The sequence below is a fragment of the Rhinopithecus bieti genome, unplaced genomic scaffold (genome assembly GCF_001698545.2).
Source record: "Rhinopithecus bieti isolate Rb0 unplaced genomic scaffold, ASM169854v2 scaffold_20101, whole genome shotgun sequence".
Classification (NCBI taxonomy): Eukaryota; Metazoa; Chordata; class Mammalia; order Primates; family Cercopithecidae; genus Rhinopithecus; species Rhinopithecus bieti.
The window spans coordinates 3,086,278-3,105,741 of NW_016810242.1; the positions used below are offsets into that span (position 1 = coordinate 3,086,278).

Below are 19,464 nucleotides of genomic sequence, written 5' to 3' on the forward strand. Positions count from 1 at the left end.
CCACTGCAACCTCCGCCTGCTGGGTTCAAGCAATTCTCCTGCCTCAGCCTCCTGAATAGCTGGTTTATAGGTGCATGCCACCATGCCCAGCTAATTTTTGTATTTTTAGGAGAGATGGGGTTTCACCATGTTGGCCAGGCTGGTCTCAAACTCCTGACCTTAGGTGACCCACCTCAGCCTCCCAAAGTGCTGGGATTACAGGTGTGACCCACTGTGCCCAGCCGGCTCCAATTTTTCTTATTCTCTGAGCACTGACAGCTGAAGGAGACAATACTCGGAATCCAAGGGCTGCTGTGTTTATGAATAGCCCATCATTTCCTGAGGCAGGAACGATAAGACCTCCAAAAACAAAAATATATTAGCTGCCCAGACCCCCATGTGGTGAAATAGCAGTCTGACACTCACACAGCTCAGCGAACACCTTCTTGTTCAACAATCTTAGAGGATGTGTAGATTTCCGTCCCATCCAAACTGCTGTGTGCAGTGACAAGGCCAGGCAAAGGTGCGCTTGGGCCAGTGGAGCAGACAGAGGGCTGATTTGGTATGCAGCATGCCTGCTGGGACAGGTGAGCAGTCTCTGCCGGAAGGAAGAGCCATTTGATATGACAGGTGCACACTGCCCCCCAGGGCCCAGCGTGGACAGGAGCTCCCCATGATGAGCAGAGGGGGTGTGCCATCTTCAGAGGCTCAGGCAGGGGCTGGCACTGGCAAAGCCTGGCATTCAGTGGCCCAGCCTGGCTCCTGCAATGGATTCAGAGAAGCTAGGATTCAGAGGAGCTAGGATCTAGGGGAGCTAGGATTTAGGGGAGCTGGGATTTACAGGAGCTAGGATTTAGGGGAGCTAGGATTTAGGGGAGCTAGGATTTAGAGGAGCTAGGATTTAAGGGAGCTAGGATTTAAGGGAGCTAGGATTTAGAGGAGCTAGGATTTAGGGGAGCTAGGATTTAGAGGAGCTAGGATTTAAGGGAGCTAGGGTATTGGGAAGCTCACCAGGCCAGGAATGAGGTCCAGATGAACATGGCAGAGACCCAGCCCCAGTAGCTGGGCTGTGCCCTCCTCTGGGCTCCCTCAGTTCCCTGGGCCTACCACAAGCATCACACTTACCATCTTGTGCCAAAATGGTCAAATGATGCCTCTGTGAGCCTCATGGATGGTGAGTTCCCAGGAGCCAGCACCATGTCTTAATTCCCCGTGTGCCTCTGGTGCCTTGCAGAGTGCTCGATGCAAGGCAAATGCTCAGGAAGCCTGTGCTGAATGAACAGGGGAATGGGTGTGGCATCACCTGCATGTTGAACTAGAGCTGCTTGCTAAGACCAGCCTGGCCCGGAGCCTGGGCCTGCTGGCGAGCTGTGGGGCTGAGAGCCAGGCAGGCGCTGGGATCGGTGTTTCTCTGGCTGGGTTTCTCTGGATGATCATCATGGTCTTTCGAGGGATGGGGGCACCAGAAGGGGATCAATGGGGTTTAAGCAATAATTAGATAAAAATAAATTCACATGTGTGTTTAGGGGATTTGGCAAATGAGTGCAACTTGCTCTAGTGTTTGATTCAATTCAAGTTGTCTTTCCTTAGGGGGCAATTTTCATACATGTTGCCACCCAGAAGAGTAATGTCACTTACGCCTCTTCCACAGCCCTGCATAGGGCTCAGTGATGCAACAAGAAGAAAGGATCAAAGCCCCTCGGAAGCTGCTTAATTCTTTGTCTTTAAAAGCATCTGGATTCTCCCTACTCACCACTCAGTCACCGATGAGAACCTCCCAGGCTGGCCATGTCTGTGCTAGCATTAGTTCCCTCACTTCTCTCATCTCCCCTGAGTCTCTTCACCAGTGCTCTCAGGATCTGCCTTGGCCCCTCTGGAGACACATTTAACCAGTTTTCTTTAGTACATTGACCTCAGCTCTCTACGTGACTCTTGACTTTACAAGTTCCCTCACTTTTACCACCCCACAGCCCCAGGTAAGAGATGCTCTAGGCCAGGTGTGGTGGCTCATGCTTATAATCTCAGCACTTTGGGAGGCCAAGGTGGGCGAATCACCTGAGGTCAGGAGTTCGAGACCAGTTGGGCCAACATGGTAAAACCCTGTCTGTACTAAAAATACAAAAAAATTAGCCAGGCGTAGTGGTGGGCTCCTGTAATCCTAGCTACTTGGGAGGCTGAAGCAGGAGAATAGCTTGAACCTGGCAGGTGGAAGTTGCAGTGAGTTGAGATCACACCACTGCACTCCAGCCTGGGTGAAAAGAGTGAAACTCTGTCTCAAATAAAAATAAACAAATAAATAAATAAAAAGATGCTCTGTCCCCAGCCCAGGCCCGAACCCCTACCAAGAGAAGAAGATTCAAACTTCTTGGGCCAATCTTCACATGGACTCAGCGCTGAGGCCCTAATGACCTCTGGGGCAGAACATTCAAGGGAAGAAGGGAAACCAGATATGAAAGAATCAATGGCCAGCTGACCCCACCGGATGCCAATCAGCAGTCAGTATCTCCAGGTTCTGAAAGACTTGGCTCAATCTGAGTCATTGCCATGTTTGGTGGGTGGGGCCCAGCATTTGGCATCTCCAGGCAGGAATCAAGTTCAGATGGCTTCATGGGGCTGGACACAAAGGTTCAGCTGAAGCAGATTATGGATTCTCAGCCAAGAGGACAGCAGCAGGGCACAACCCCCAGGAAGGGGCCGGCAAAGCTGAGGCAACTTGGTTGGGCCTCAGTGCTACTCAGAGGGCTTAGAACAGCAAGGGAAGTGTAGACCAGACCCACATTCTGTGCCACAGGAGGGGAGAAGCCTGTGGTGGGGAGGGAGGTTTGCAGGGCCTTCCACAGAATGAGACTGGGTTAGACTGAGACTGAGATATACTGGAACTATTGCACGGGAAAGCCCTGGACAAACAGGATCATTATTCCAGTCTCTGTCTCAATGCTCCAGCCCACTGGCCATTCGGGTGACACAGAGGCAAGTCCCTAACCCTAATCCTAAGTCTTCCAGTTCACATTTGCTGCGAGATATCATTCTGTTTGAGTGTCCAGTGTAAGTTTCCTGTTTTTTGTTTTGTTTTTGTTTTGTTTTTTAGTTAGACAGGGTCTCATTCTGTTGCCCAGGCTGGAGTGCAGTGGTGTGATCCTAGCTCACTGCAGCCTTGACCTTTGGGCTCAAGGGATCCTTCCACCTAAGCCTCTGAAGTAGCTGGGACCACAGGCATGCACCACCACACACAGCTACTGGCTTCCCTTTTGGACCTTGTAAGCTATTCCCTTTTACCCTAAGAGCAGAAGAACTCTAAATCAAGTTTTCTTATGAGGAGACATGTTAGAGTAGAATAAGGAAGATGCAATGTGTCAGGAAAGCATGGCAGAGATTAGCTACCTGCCCCATCAGCCTGTCTCCTCTTATTCTTGGGAGAAACTGGCCATATTTCCCAGCCTCTTTGCAGTGAGGTATGGCCTTGCGATTATGTTCCAGCCAAAGGAATGTGAGTGGGAGAGATGAGAGCTATTCCCAGGACTAACCCAAGGAGCCCTCCCATCTGAGACATTCCACTCTCCATGGACCCCGTGTGAAGTACAGTCCCCCAACAAGGCCAGTCCCAAGAGGCTACTGTGCCACTCAGTTTGATTGTTTCAGTGATGGACAGGAATTTGAAGCTGTCAGAGATGGAGAGGAGGCTATTAGGGGAGGGAATTGCAACTGCAGAGCACCTTCCAGCAGGGAAGCTGAGAGAGACAGGCGTGAAATCATCACCATACTCTGCTTGGGTTCCATCCAAAGAGGGTAAAGGGAACTGGCTAAGTAAGGAGGCCTCAGGAGCCCTGTTTGGCAGGAGCAGGGAGAACCTCTGCTGGCTGGCGGTGTTGGCTTTATCTCACACGGCAGGTGCCCTGTGATGGTTGGTTGTGGGAAGAGTAACGGGTTCCCCTGGGTCTTGGGAGGCCCTGGCAAGCATGTGCCATGCTTATCTTCTGTAAGTTCATGGTGAACTTACAGAAGATAAGATCCTTCCATAATACGTTTGCTCAGAATTTTCACTTGTCATTGGCTGTATTGAAATAGCCGGAGATTTACAATGATCTGTTCAGACTGTTATGTTTTGTTCCTGAAATGGAGGTACCGGGAAGTCCATGTGATAAAAACTGGATATAAGTTTTCCAAAGAAACAACATAATAGTATTATGATTCTAGCCAAGGTCTGATACACTATGATAAAAATGATCAGAAATTGCGTAGTAATCAGTGTGCCAATGATAAAAGCTATCTCTACCCTGCACAGAGTAAAGCTTTCCAAGGTGTCTACAAATCAGTCAAGTAGGACAACACAGGAATCAATCATGTGAGATCTCTAAAAATGTTATGTAAGAGGCTGTCTTGGGGCTGCGAGCCAGAAATCCTCTCTGGCTGAGGGCAGCCACCCAGATACTGCAGTCCGTTGGGATGTAAACAGCCAGGGCATTCTAAGTGTGAGTCGTCTAGGTCACATGTATTGAGCCATGTCTGTTTGAGTTTGGCTGGACAGCAAAGCCGGTGGGATTATGGGTCTTTATGAAATGTTCCACCCTAATCAAAGGGCTTTAGAACATTGGTGGTCAAATAGGCCCCTCGGCACACAGGACGTTCTCTTCATGTTCTCTGGGCCTTGACGTGGGGAGTGGCTGAGCCTGGACCTCATCATGGGCCAGACCCAGAATCACAGGAGGCCAAACTCAGAGGCCTAAGACCGTTTTAAAATTTCCCCCGACCCCAGCCTCCCCACACAACACTGTATCCATAAAACTGCAAAAAAAGCAGGACCCTTGTAAAGAAAATGAAACCCAAATGATATCAACTTGGAGAACAGAGACAAGTGGCTTCTTCTTTCTGTCTGTTGTGAATATTCCTTTTCCCCCAAACTCCGATGGAACAGCAGTGGGCTCTGTGCTGCTTGCCCTGGTACAGATGGGTTTTGCTCTGAAGGGGGATTAGGAAAAGCGTGTCTGGCATTCTTCAAGTGAGAACGTCCTATGGCTTACCTAGAACAAAATTACACCACAGCAATACCAACACTGCAACACTGCTTCAACCTAGTTTCTCTTGCAGGCACAAAAGCTTCTTACAAGAATATGAGAATCATTATTCAGACTGGGCATGGTGGCTCTGGGAGGCCGAAGTGGGAAGATCCCTTGAGCTCAGGAGTTCGAGACCAGCCTGGGCAACATAGTGAGACCTTGTCTCCCCCAAAATTTGTTAAAATTAGCTGGGAGTGGGATGCATGCCTATGGTCCCAGCTACACAGGATGCTGAGGCAGGAGAATTTCTTGAGTCCAGGAGTTCAAGACTGCAATGAGCCATGATCATACCACTGCATTCCAGGCTGGGAGGAAGAGCAAGATCCTGTCTCTTCATAAGTAAATAATCATTATTCAGGATCACCACATGGATTTCCCCAGTCCCTCCAGAACATATTGATAAAACAATGGTGTACAATGTTTGAAAACATAAATAGTAAACACTGTGAGAAGGCACAAGCCCAGAGCTGTGGGTCTATAGTTAAAATTCTGCCCAAGTGATAATACCAGGTGTACATACATAGATAATTTTTTACTTTATAAAGTGGTTTTGCATTGAGACACTGATTTCTCTTAGACCTTCTTTCCTAATAGATAGGCTAGAGGGGTCATGTGCTAAGCTTGGCTAGAAGGCAGCTCATTTAACAACTGCTCAGCCAAGCAAGGGAAGCTCTGCTGCAGGTCCAGGAGGCCCCCAAGCCAAAACTAGCAGAAGGAAGTGGTGCCCATTTTCACGGGGCTGGTGGATGTTGAGGTGGAGTCAGTTGTTTTCACTGTAATTCCCTTGGAGAAAGGGCATTCCTACCACAAAGCCATCAGATCTGGGAGGGCTGAATTAAACGGTCCAAGGAAACGGAAAAGTTCCAGCCCCTCATTTATAAGTGGGGAAATCGAGGCCTGGGAAGCTGATGACCACCCCCAACTCCCTCTCCTTCCCCTGATGCAGTGGCAGACACATTCTCCTCTGGCTGCGGTGGAGTAAGACCCACAGCTGTCACCAGTGTCAGAGCTGGGAAATCACCACCTAGGAAATGCATCAGAAGTGCTACAGGTGGCTCCACAGGTGCCAGCAGCCTCCAGGAAGGATAGGCTCAAGCAGGCGCGTGACACAGGAGGGTGAATGTGATCAGTAGTGGCCTGTGTGGAGATGTCATTCACGTGCAATTTGTATTAGTTCCTGTACTCCTGTGCTGTCTGTCCTCAGATGTCCATGCTGGCCTTTTCTGTGCAACTAGCAGCTGAAATGAGAGGGAAGAAGGAAGTGAACGCCCAGTGATAAGAGGAAAGAGAAATTAATTTCACCAATCCAGATCCCCAGTGATTTTTTATCCCATGGGGTGCCATGTTCCCCTGACTGTCTACTTTAGCACAAACTATGGCTACCCTCAGAATGGCCTTTTCTTTAGTATTCTTCTTTATTTGCCCCAAAAGCTTCTTATCTTTAGCTTCTGTCCCAACTCTCTTCCAGGATGATAGAAGAACAAGGAAAATAGACTTTTTAGGTGGGCAGGGGTCAGGGGGTGGTTGTGGGACAGAGGCAGTGTGAGGTCAGAGGCATCAGAAACCATCCTGCTGAGACTGGCTACCCTACCTCATACAGAGTATCCCAGGTTAAGTAAAACAGTGCGTGCACGTTGAACCAGAGACACTTCAGGGCATCCGCCAACCCAAGGTGGCTTCCGGTCCGAGGTGGGGTCCATTCGCATGAGGAGTGCACAGCAGAGGACATGGGCTGTGCGCTCAGAGGAGGAGGTGGCTATCCCTGGAGGATGTCCCTCTGAGTAAGTAGGTGAGTCCTGCTGCAGAAGGAGCCTCTGCTTCTGACATGTACCTTGCACTTCAGCCGTAGCAGGCTATGGTCCCCCTCAGTGTGGACTTTCCTTCTGTTGCAAGAGGGAGGCCTGGTGGGACTCTGAAACCTGGCCTGAGCCCCTCATCTCAGTGGCCAAAACCCCCCAGGCCTGAAGCTATGGTGACACTCTGGACCACCATGTGGGTCCTGGGCATTGTGACCTCAGCTGTTCCGTACACAAAGGGGTGGTCACCCTGCCCTCACCTTGACCTGTATGTTGCCTAGGACAGTGGCCTGGTCCCGGGGGCTATTGTGGGAAGTTGAAGAACACCCTGGCCTCCTCCATCATGTCGGCCAAGAGGGCAGAACTGAAGAAAACACATCTGGTAAAAGAGACATTGCTGGACAGTGTGGGTCCTCTCTGAGCTCCTACTGAATGGAGATGGTGGGGGCAGGGGATACAGAGAACGCTCCCATGAATCTCGGTTTTTTTGTTTGTTTGTTTTTATCTGTTCTGAGCATAACGCAGCCTCTCTCTGGAAGGGGTGTGAGATTAATCCCTGGCCTTGGGGTGGGAAGGAAAGAGACCTCTGCTGCCTCCCTCTGGGGACGAGGAGCACTGCCGAGGGAGCACTCATGGTTCCACGGCCCAGGGCTGCCAGGCCCGCATCTAACCAGCAAGGCCAAGGCTCAGAATAACCTTATTAGATAAGTATGATCATCACCTCGATTTTATAGATGAGGAAATGGGGGCTCGGAGAGGCTAAGCAACTCACCCAAAATGACAGAGCTAGTAGAGAGGTCAGCTGAGGTTAGAGCGCAAATCTGCCTGTGGCCGAAGTCCTTACTCTGGAAACAACAGTTCTGGGGCTTGCTTCTAGTTATCCTAAAGTGCTCTCTCCACGCTGGCCCCTCCAGCAGGGAGAGGGCTGCCTGCTAAATAGGCAGACACACACCCATAGGAAGAGGACAGCACCACAAGATGTGAGTTGGCAGGAATCGGATCCGGGTGCTGCAGGGTCTGTGAGCCTGAGCTCAAGCCAGTTGGGCAGGCAGGGTTGCATGGTTGGGTGGGGGGGCCGGGGATGGGGTGGGGTGCAGGGTTCCCGCGCAAGGGCCAGATATTCTTCTCCCCAGTCCTGATGCCTGCCAGGCTGAATCCCAGTCTCCTCTTTTGGCAGAGCAAGAACTACAAGGCAGTTTGCCTGGAATTGAAGCCAGAGCCGACCAAAGTAAGAAGCTCTTTTGAGGCCATGCCAGCAGCCAGGCCTGAGATCCATGGGGAAGTGACCTGGAGTCAGGGGTCATTTGCTGATCCTAGTGGCCAAGACTTGTGCCAGGTGCTGGAGGATGCACTGAGAGTTCTTGCTCTCATAAAACTTCACGCTGTAACCAATCAGATGCATAAATGAACCAGGACTCATTCAGCAGTGTCACCTGCTCTTCTGGGAATTAAGACAGGAGACGTGGCTAGTGGCTGCCGTAAAGTGGGTGGTAGGGAAAGGCCTTCCTTTGAGCTGAGAGCTGAAGGACAAGACGCTGGCCTTGCAAAGGCAGAGTAAGAGCCTTCTAGGCAGAGGAGGCAGCATGCACTGAGGCCCAAGGTGGGAATGAGCCTGGCTGTTTCAGGGACAAAAGGAGCTGAGGCCCTGTGGGTCAGCAGGGGAGTGGAACCAGAATAGCTGAAAGAGGGAGGAGGAGAGAGGAACCTTCTGCACAGGTGGGGCCCCCACCTTTCCCCTCGCCCTAACCATAAGGGTGGAGCAGAAACACAGGGGATCTCTTCTGCCTCTGCACTTCCACCCGCCTCTGCAATTCCCAACAGTCTGTGTTCCTGTTTCAATCTCACAGACATTTGACTACAAAGCAGTTAAACAAGAAGGGCGGTTTACCAAAGCAGGAGTGACACAGGACCTAAAGGTGAGTGTGTGAACTCGGAGGCACAGTCTATACTCCCAACCACTTGAGAGTAAGTTTTTCTCCGAGTCCTCAGTGCCTATTTCCTAAATACAAGAATATCCTCTTACATAGGCATCAGTGCAATTACCAAAATCTGGAAGTTAACACAGAGACAACACTCATCTATAGCCTTTGTTCTAATTTCACCAGTTGTCCCACACGTGTATTTCCTAACAACAGAAAGGAGACGTTTTCTGGTCCAGGGTCTGATCCAGGATCACACATTGCCTCTAATTACCAGGTGTCTTTTCTATAATCTGGAACAGAACAGTTCTTTGTCTTTGGGGACACTACATTTATTTATTTTTATTTTATTTTTTGAGACAGGGTCTCCCTCTGTCACCCAGGCTGGAGTGCAGTGGTGCGATCTCAGCTCACTGCAGCCTCTGCCTCCCAGGTTCAAGCAGTTCTCCTGCCTCAGCCTCCCAACTTTCTGGTACTATAGGCACCTGCCACCATGCCTGGCTGATTTTTGTATTTTTAGTAGACATGGGGTTTCACCATGTTGGTTTCAAACTCCTGACCTCAGCTGATCTGTCAGCCTTGGCCTCCCAAAGTGCTGGGATTACAGATTTGAGCCACCACACCTGGTCTAGGGACATTGACATTTTTACAGATTACAGATCACTTACATTGTGGGATAACACTCAATTTGGCTTTGTCTGTTGGATTCCTCATGATGAGATTCAGGCTGTGCATTTTTTGGCAGAGATGCCTGTAGGTACCACTGTCTTATAGTCTTTTTAAAACATTAATTAATTAATTAATTTTGAGATGGGGGGGTCTCGCAATGTTGCCCAGGCTGGTCTCAAACTCCGTGTTTCGAGGGATCCCCCAGCCTTGGCCTCCCAAAGTGGTGGGATTACAGGTGTGAGCCAGTGCACCTGGTCTATCCTATTGTCTCAACAACATCCTTTGTTTCCTCCCTATCGGAGGCTTTTCTCTAACAATGCCCCTGGATCTTTTCTTTCCTCCTGTTGACAGTTTCCCTCCATCCTAGATCTTTCTTTCCTCCTTCTCTTCTCCATTTTATTTCCTCAGAATGAACTCAGGGAAGTGAGAGAAGAGCTCAAGGAGAAAATGGAGGAGATAAAACAGGTAACGAGATGAGGCCTTCCATATCATGGAGGAAAAGTGTAGCTTCAGGAAAAATGCAATCCTTAACTTTGAATAGTGAAGGAAAGCAGGAATTGCATGGAAAAATGTAACTTAGTTCTAATACCCAGAGAGCTTCAGTGTTAGGTTATTCACTTCTTACTTGTTTGATGCCTAAACCCAATTTTTGAGTGACTGAGGACTCCCTAAAGTGTCTCTTTGATAAGGGTGGGTGATGTCACCTTAGTGATAAAGTTGAGTGAGAGGGGCTGATTTGGAATGTGAATTTAGGGGCAGTCAGGGACCAACTCCGTCTTCCTTATTGGCCTCCCCTGAGCAAGTTGCAAAGCAGGAACCCTCTCATTTCTATGATACAACCAACACCTGTAGCATCTTTAGAAAAAAGGGAATGATCAAGCAAGAAAGTGTAATTGAAGCTGTGGTCTGAGCTCCACATGCGGCCTTGCGGTAAGCAGATCTAAGTCGTGCCAAGGCTGGTGGCGGTGCTGACTTGATGGTGCTTGCACCCTAGTTCCTTCACAGACTCCTTGAGAAGAAAGTGACTCTAACAGGCCATTATTAGTCTGTGCCAGAGGAGCAGCTGCTGCCCTTTACTTAAAATGCCCTAAAGATGCCACAACTAACCTCAGTAACGTGCTCTGTGTTTTGTTAAGCCATGCCTTTCTTCCTTGTTAGATAAAGGATCTAATGGACAAGGATTTTGAAAAACTTCACGAATTTGTGGAAATTATGAAGGTAAGGATTACTTGAGTGCCTTCCATGGACCAGTCATACTGGAAACTGTGGAAGAGATACTAGCAGACCCTGCCCTCCAGGAGCTTATTATCTGCTAGTAATCCCAAATTCCATTGCAAGACAGAATTGCAAGCCAAATACTTAATTGGTTGTTTGCTAGTTAGGGGCTTAGAGGCGTGAGAAGTGAATGAAGGTTGGAGTAAGCAGTGAAGTCCTTACAGAGAAAGTGAGTCTCAAGTTAAGCCTTGAAGACTGCATCGGAAGCTTACTGCAAATCTCATCAAGAGCCCAATAAGATTCTTTTTTTTTTTTTTTTTGAGGCGGAGTCTCGCTCTGTCGCCCGGGCTGGAGTGCAGTGGCCGGTTCTCAGCTCATTGCAAGCTCCGCCTCCCGGGTTCACGCCATTCTCCTGTCTCAGCCTCCCGAGTAACTGGGACTACAGGTGCCCGCCACCTCGCCCGGCTAGTTTTGTATTTTAGTAGAGATAGGGTTTCACCGTGTTAGCCAGGATGGTCTCAATCTCCTGACCTCGTGATCCGCCCGTCTCGGCCTCCCAAAGTGCTGGGATTACAGGCTTGAGCCACTGCGCCCGGCCTTAAGATTCTTTTTTAACTCAAAAAATTACTAGGATGATCTAGATTCTACAGCAGTGATTCACACATGTGGTGTGTTTCAGAATCACCTGGAACACTAATAAAACAGAGCCTGGGCTCATGTTCAGATGGGGCTGGGCCCTTATAGTTTAGACAAGTTCCCAGGGGAAAGATTGAGAAGCACTGATGTAGAAGCATGAACTGGCAAAAGCAAATAGGTACCCATTTTTCAAGAGCTGTAAGGGGACACTAGCCTTACCAGATATCAAAATTCACTATAAAAACAAAGTTATTAAATCAGTCCAAGGATAACCAAACACGTGAATGAAATGGGCTAGATAACGCCTCAACAGCCTCTCTGCCTGGGATGTAATGAGAATCAGTTGTGAGAATTTTGAAACTCTATTTACTGACACCCTTTCCCAGAGGAACTGAATAAACGTCTCCAGGGTGGGCCGGAGTTGCTTAAAACTCCGTTTTGATTCAGAGGCTTGCCCGTGGATGAGAACCAGGCCCTAAACACTTTAGCAGCAGTTACTAACCTTGGCTACACGTTAGAATCGCCTGGAAAGCCTTTCCCCTACGCCTTCCCCATGTCCAGGCTACACCTCATAACAATTAAGTCAGAAGCGCTTAGAATGAGGTCCAGGTGCCAGTGGTTTTTAGTTGCCCAGGTGATTCCAGTGTATAATCAAGGTTGAGAACCACAGCTCTATAGAATTTACAATATGATAAAGGTGATTTTTTGATGTCAGTGAGAAGGAAAGGATTAGGTATTAATATTAGAAACATTGTTTGACTATATGAAGAAAAACCTTAAGCCAGGTAACACTGTAAAGTTAAATACTCTATGAAGTGATTTTAAATAATAAAAACCAATAAGAAGAAATTTTAAGTAAATATGTAAATGGAAGTTCTAAATATAAATACAATGGAAGCAGTTACACAGGAAATATTGATATATTTAGCTATGTAAGAATTTTTTAAAGAATTATGACACAAAATCATTTATATTTACAGAATTAAAACAACAGTTTGGAGGAACATTTTTCCACAAATGTAAGCACAGAAAAAAGGTTTTTATCCATAACATGTAAAGTTCACACAAATCAATAAGAACTAAGTAGGAAAATAGACAAGAGTGTGAACAGACAATCCACAGAAGAGAATATAACTAAAAAGCAATAAACATATTAACGAAGGCCTGACCTCATAATTAAATACATGCAAATGAACAATTATTGTTACACTCAAATAAGCAAATTTTTAATTTATGACAATTATAGTGCAAGACATAAATGCTCTTATGCTGTTAATTAGAGTGCAAATTTGTACAAAACTGGAACATTGTTAGACAATAGATATAAAAAAATCAACCTCTTGATTTATCAATTTCACTTCTCAGAATTTAACCTATGAGAACAATCAGAAATGCCATCATGGGTATACATAAAAAGACGTTCATCACAGGATTATTTGTAATAATAAAAATTTGGAAACAACTTCAATTTTCAACAGTAGGGGAATAGCCAAATAAATTATGAAATATTTATATCATAAAAGTTAGGAACTATTAAAGAAAATGTTTAGAAAGAATATTTATAATGAGGACTAAAAAAGCAAGATGCAAGTAATATACATAGGCTGATCTCAGCTAAGTAAAAAAAAAAAAAAGTAAGTAAATATATGGAAAAAAGATTGGAAAAAAATATACCAAAGGGGTTCATAGCAGTTATTTCTGGATGAGAATATTCATACTTTTATATCCCTCTGTGTTGTCCAAATTTTCTACAAAGGGCATGCATTAATTATTTCTCTGTTAAAATCCAAACAAAGTAAGTGTTTTGTTGGTGGGGAGGCTGGGTATGGAAAGGCATAAAGGAGGCGATTTCAGGCAGGGGAACAGCTTGAGCAGGGCAGGAGGCAGGAGGAGCTATTGTATATGGCGGTCAGCACAGGGATCAGTCATGAAGTGGGACCACTGGGGGAAACTGAGGGGAAAAAAATGAATGGGCACAAAGGCTGTAGGTAATGATGGCTTTTGAAAGACACGCAGACAAACTAGGACTTGGTTCTGTGAGCAGCGAGAGGCCTCTGGAGATTCTTAATCAAAGAACATGCTGGGAGCAGCACTTCAAAAAGCTGAGCCCAGCAGGTGTTTGTTTGCAAGGCTGCCTGGGTGGGGCCCGGGGAGCAGGTGGAGATGTCTGGCAGTAGGAACACCAGAGCTGGACCAGGTGTAGGGAAAGAAGGAAAAGATAAATCTGAAAGATGCACTGAAGGAAAAATAACAGTTCCTGGTGACCAATTCAGTATGGAGACTGAAGTCTCGAGAGGCAAGCATCCGTGATGACACCAAATTTTAATCTGGATGATTAGAAGAAAGTGGTGACAATGACAATGCCAGTGGGGAGATAGAGCTAGCTTGGGAAAATGAGATCGGTTTGGAACGTGATGATTTTGAAGGGGTACATGTTGGTGAAACATGTAAGAATATTTTGACTCTGATGTTTTGGACCTAGGGGACATTGACTTCAAGGATATTTTGACTCTATGAATACAAATATTTTATTCAAATTTGTATTAACATTTAAAAATGCTTTTCGAGAAGGTATTTTATGAAATCATCTCTATGCAGACAGTGTAATTTCTTGATCAATTTTCTAAGTACATCAATTAAACTGTTACCCAATCTTTCATTTTTTAATGAAAATTATTTTATTGGAATAAATTCTTTTTATTTCTATTTTATGACAACCCAAACCTGTTTTTCTGTAACAAATATTGTCAATTACGGCTTCTACCATCTTAGAATGTCCACTATTTCCATTCGATTTACCCAGGTCGAATTTTATAGATCAAAACTTTGTCAAGATTGTATTATTCTTTCTGTTCTGAGTGAATAATACATGTGATGTATCCCTTTAGCTGCTGTCAGTTTTACTTGTTGTTGACCATCTTTGCCAGGAATTAGGTAAAAGATGAAGCAAACACAAATACGTAGGATCTGGGTGCATGGCAAGGGTCAAAACATTGCAAAGTGTCTTTGGGGTCACAAGATTGGTCTTCTTGGTTCCATCATTTTATAGGCATCAAACCAACACAAGCATTGCTTTTATCCAAAGTGTGAGATCAGATAAAACAGTAGCTGGCCTCTGGCTCACCTAGAGACTTCGGAAAAGTCCCCTAATGTCTCTGCCTGTGCTTTCGTCTCATTGGGGAATGGGAATGAGGAAGGGGAGAAGCTGTACATGTCACGGACACTCCAAAATCCACCTCACCCAAGTCTAGCAAGGATTCTTGAGGAAGTAAGATGCAGATTGGTTTGCAGAGAGGCGGGAGGAAGGTATTTCCAAAGCCCTTCAAAACGCAGATGCTAGTTCTGAATTCTCTCTTGAAGGAAATGCAGAAAGATATGGATGAGAAGATGGACATTTTAATAAATACACAGAAGAACTATAAGCTGTAAGTGTAACCTGCACTCGTCTCTCCCCATCCCTAAAGGGTCTCCTCCCTTCCCTTAGTTGAATCCCTTTTGGGTTCAGAGGACACCCAGACTCTTGGAGGAGTTGTCTTGGCTCCTACTGCCCCTGTGATTTGGAGTCAAGGCCTTCCATGGCCACCTGTGTACTGGTTATCTCCTTGTCATGTTGGAAAATGTCTCCCCAACTCTCCGCCCCTCCCTGGTCCTCCTCCCCGAGTCCCCTTAGAAGAGCACCAAAGGAACAGCAGGAACTCAGGCTGATGGGAAAGACTCACAGAGAACCACAGCTCAGGCCCAAGAAAATGGATGGAGCCAGTGGAGCCAATGGAGCACCCTGTGCTCTTCACAAGAAGACGATGGCACAAAAAAAACAGGGCTCACTGGATCCTCTTCATGAGTGCGGGCCCTGCTGTGTAAGTGAAGCCCTGCCCGAGCCCAGCACTGGTGCCAGGCCCCTGGCTCCTGCTCCCTGGTGACTTCTCCGAGCTTGTGCTGTATCATAGTGAAGGGACTTCCGGGTGCGCCCGAGCCTGCGCCCTCCCTGACCTGCCTTGCCTTCTAGGCCGGTGGCGCCTCCTTAGCTGTGACCGTGCAGGACTTGCCCCTGGATGCGCCTGCCCGCCGGCTCCACCCTCTTATTCTGTCCCTCCCTTTAGCAAGGGCAGATGAGGTTCCTCGCAGGCTGCCCTCCTTGGACCAGGGAAAACTGATCTTTCTTGTGCCGTTTCTGTCCTCTGCAGGAGAAATGTTTGTTGTGTGCTCTAAAGAACAACTACAATCAGGGGTAGGTAGATCCATACAAGATGTGCCTTGTCTCAGTCGGGTGCCTTGTTTTCCCCAAGGCCATGTGCTGCCAGCCGCACTCATATCACACCCCTTCTGAGGCTGTGCAGGGAGTAGGGACTGTTAGCAGACGCTGCCACCCAGCACACTCAGTCGTAGAGCATGTGGCACCAGGAAGGAGGACTTGGGTCGCCCAGCCTGGAGGCTGCTGCCCGGGGCTCCCACGGTAGGGAGGGTGCACCACCAGCGGCGGAACTGACCTTGCCTCAGGTCCTGCCCTCTCTCTCCATCCAGCGGGAAATATTCACACCAAGTCTGGGCACCCTTTTCACCCTTGGCTTCTGGAGCTGCCTTCTGATTTATCTGTACCTCAACCCCAGTGACATCGAATATGTTTCCAACCTAGCGCAGCCGCAGAACCTACCAGCAGGTCCGGTTCATCACCTCCCGGCTCCTTAAGCTGCACAGTCAGGGCTTCTTGTCCTCTTAAAATACCACCCCGACCCCAGGCCTCCATTGGAGATTAAAAGCCTTCATTCAAAGCCAAAGGGGATGTCGTGGTTTTGAGTTCCAGTCCAAAACTCGAGTGTGTGGAGGTCCATTCTTTTTGGTTCTCTATCAGTGTATTTCAGACTCCAACACTTCCCCCTGCTTCCTGATGGATTGGTGGGAAATTCCATCTTAGTCATCTTAGGGTCCTCCCAACCACCAGCTCCCTCCATTCTACCTGGGTCTGCAAAGGTCCCAGGTCAGAGCATGGGGAGGGCCCCTGATGATAACAGACATCAGTCTGTGTGATCTCAGGAGAGACCCTGCTGCCTGGCCCCCCCCACTCGCTCCCTCCAGGTAATCAGCTTCCACCCGTGCATGGGGCCCGGGTGTCTTGGGTGATGCAGGGAACTGCTCGGCCTTGAGTTCTGCCTGCACCACACCCCTCTGAGGTCTTATCACCAAGCAGGACTCAGGTCCTTGCTGCTCATAGGAACTGGGTGGCTTTCTTGGGTTCTGGAGATCCACCCTTCTCACCCCCTTGAAGATTTCCTCTCCCTCCCTCCACCCCCAAAGGGAACCTTCCTTCAGAGGCCTCAGGCGTTTACAAAGGTGGAGAGGAGCCAGTGACTACCCAACCTTCTGTGGGCCACACTGCCCCTGCCCCAGAGTCCCAGACTAAGGGAAGGTGAAGCTTAACTGCCAGCTTGAAATGAGAGTAGAGAAGATACAGAGCAAACAGTGTTTCAGAAACTGTCCTGCCCTGGTGTGATTCTTTGGCTTCAATTTGAAAGAGGAGGAATTATGGGATTTCATATTTTATTTCACTCCAGTTCCTCCTTGTTTCATCTCTTTGCTAAGCTGGCTGCTTCTACCATCTAATAAATAACTGGACAAGTTCTTTTTTTTTTGGAATTTTATTATTATGGTTAATTTTGTGGGTTCATAGTAGGTATATATATTTATGGGGTACATGAAATATTTTGACAAAGGCATGCAAGGTGAAATAAGCATGCCACGGAGAATGGGGTATCCATCCCTTCACGCATTTATCCTTTGAGTTACAAACAATCCAATTACTCTCTAAGTTATTTGAAATGTACAGTTATTGACTATAGTCACCCTGTAGTGCTATAAAATAGTAGGTCTTATTTATTCTATCTTTTGTTCCCCTTAACCATCCCTACCTTGCCCCCAAGCCCCCCACTACCCTTCTCAGCCTCTGGTAGCCATCCTTCTACTCTTTGTATCCAGGAGTTTCATTGTTTTCATTTTCAGATCCCACAGATAAGTGAGAACATGTGATGTTTGTCTTTCTGTGCCTGGCTTATTTCGCTAAACATAATGATCTCCAGTTCCATCCACATTGTTGCAAATGACAGGAGTTCATTCTTTTTATGGCTGAATAGTCCTCCATTCTGTGTGTGTACGATATTTTCCTCATTCATCTGTTGATGGACACTTAGGTTGCTTCCGAATCTTGTCTATTGTGAAGGGTGATGCAACAAACGTGGGAGTGCAACTCTCTCTTCAATATGCTGATTTTCTTTCTTGTAGTTATATACACAGCAGTGGGACTGCTGTATCTATGGTAGCTTAATTTTTAGTTTTTTGAGGAACAACCCCCAAACTGTTCTCCATAGTGGCTGTACATTCCCACCAACAGTGTACAAGTATTCCCTTTTCTCCAGGTCAAGTTCTTAATGGCTGCAAATTGATGAGCAATGTATCTGGTGCTTCCGATAAACATCTAAAAAACAAAACTCAAAACACATGTAGGCCTTGTTTACAAGAAGCTTATAGCTTTAAAGGTGCGATGGCAAGCATGCAGAATAACAATATGGACAGTGTAGAAATAAGTACAATAATCATAAGCATGTGATGAAAGCAGAAATGGATCAGAAATGGGGAAAAGGAGAAGGGTGGGCAGAGCTCTGTATTAGTTCCCTATTGCTGCTGTCACAGATCACCACAAATTTAATGGCTTAAGACAACAAGAAATGGGCCTAACGTGGATCTTATTAGGCTCAAATCAAGGTGACAGCACAACGGCATTCCTTCTGGAAGCTCTAGGGGAAAATCTGCTCCTGGCCTTTCCCGGCTTCTGGAGGCCACCTGCCTTCCTTGGCTGATGGTCCCTCCCATCTTCAAGGCCAACAATGGCCGTGGGATCTTTCTCGTGCCTCATCACTCTGACACTGACTCTTCTGCCTCTTGCTTCCACGTTTAAGGACCCTTGTGATTACATTGAGCCCACCTGGATAATCTGAAATAATCTTTTTATTTTAAGGTTAACCAATTAGCAACCCTAATTCCTCCTGGCCATGTAACATAACATATTCACAGGTTCAGGGACTTAGAACATGGACATCTTTGCAGGATGTTATTCTGCCCATCAAAGGGGACTTCCCAGACCCTGTCCCTTGACTATCAAGCCTCCAAACAGTTGGGAACACTGTACTATTCAGTTCTGTGCTATGGTGGTTTTAAACTAGGCCCACAAATTATTTAATATTCCTTTTATACTCTTTCCTTCAAGAGGAACCCAATTCCTCTCCTCTTAACTGTGGGCTAGACAGAGCGACTTGCTTCTAATGAATGGAACATGGCAGAAGTGATGTGTATTACTTCTGAGGTTAAGTCATAGAAGACATGGTGGTTTCCATCTTGCTCTCCCTTGGACACTCATTCTGGGTGAAGCTGGCTGCCATGTTGTAAGGACGCCCAAGCAATCCTGTGAAGAAGGTTACATGGCAAGAAATTGAGGCCTCCTGCCAATAGCCATTTGAGTGAGCCATTTGACTTGGAAGGGAATCCTCCAGCCCCAGTAAAGCCTTCAGATGATGGCAACCCTGGCTGACCTCTTGCCTGCAACTGCCTGAGAAGATCCTGAGCCAGAACCACTCAGTTAAGCTTCTCCTGGACACCTGACCTGCAGCAGCCGTGAAATAATAAATGCTTGTTGTTTTTAAGTTGCTAAGTCTTGAGGTAATTTGTTACTCAGCAAGAGATAAGAATGTGTCTATCTCCTGTTCATTGTTTTAAAGACTTGAAACATTGAGATTTATATGGTTATGTGCACAAATGTGCAACTTGATGAATTTTTATGTACAGATACATGACTGGAATTGTTCTAGAACACTTCCAGCCCCTCTTCCCAGCTCACATCTGCCCCATATCCAGGTTACTATTATTCTAATCTCTACCATTATGTGTTATTTTGCCTGTTCTTAAAGTTGACATAAATGGAATCATACGTTATGTATTATTTTGCTCAAAATTGTACAACTCATGCATATTGTTTGTATATAACAGTAATTCATTATTTTTTAACTGACATGAAGTTTCTATCTTGTGTCTACCTCATAATCTATTTTTCTATTCTCCTGTTGGTAGTCCAGATTGTTCTTTAAAATAATCTAAGTAAAAGCCATTTTCCCAGTTGCCCTCTGTCCATGCTTCCCTATATTTAAACACTTA

General features: G+C 46.7%; 1 protein-coding gene across 7 annotated transcripts; it reads left to right on the forward strand.

Moving 5' to 3' along the window:
• Positions 1 to 7,060: 7,060 nt before the first annotated feature.
• Positions 7,061 to 18,924, forward strand: TEX35 (testis expressed 35). Of its 7 annotated transcripts, none has more exons than XM_017891710.1 (9): positions 7,061 to 7,211; positions 8,007 to 8,057; positions 8,677 to 8,745; positions 9,826 to 9,882; positions 10,576 to 10,635; positions 14,629 to 14,693; positions 14,930 to 15,125; positions 15,453 to 15,496; positions 16,561 to 16,884. In XM_017891710.1, exons 1-9 carry the CDS (start codon positions 7,173 to 7,175, stop codon positions 16,664 to 16,666), a joined length of 687 nt encoding a protein of 228 aa, XP_017747199.1. In that variant the 5' UTR covers positions 7,061 to 7,172; the 3' UTR covers positions 16,667 to 16,884. The 7 variants fall into 7 exon arrangements, with proteins under 7 accessions (XP_017747199.1, XP_017747200.1, XP_017747198.1 ...); XM_017891711.1 differs by having other exon boundaries at positions 15,453 to 15,490; positions 16,556 to 16,691; XM_017891709.1 differs by lacking the exon at positions 16,561 to 16,884 and adding an exon at positions 18,524 to 18,924 and having other exon boundaries at positions 7,074 to 7,211; positions 8,007 to 8,165; positions 9,769 to 9,882; positions 14,915 to 15,125.
• The last annotated feature ends 540 nt before the right edge of the window (positions 18,925 to 19,464 follow it).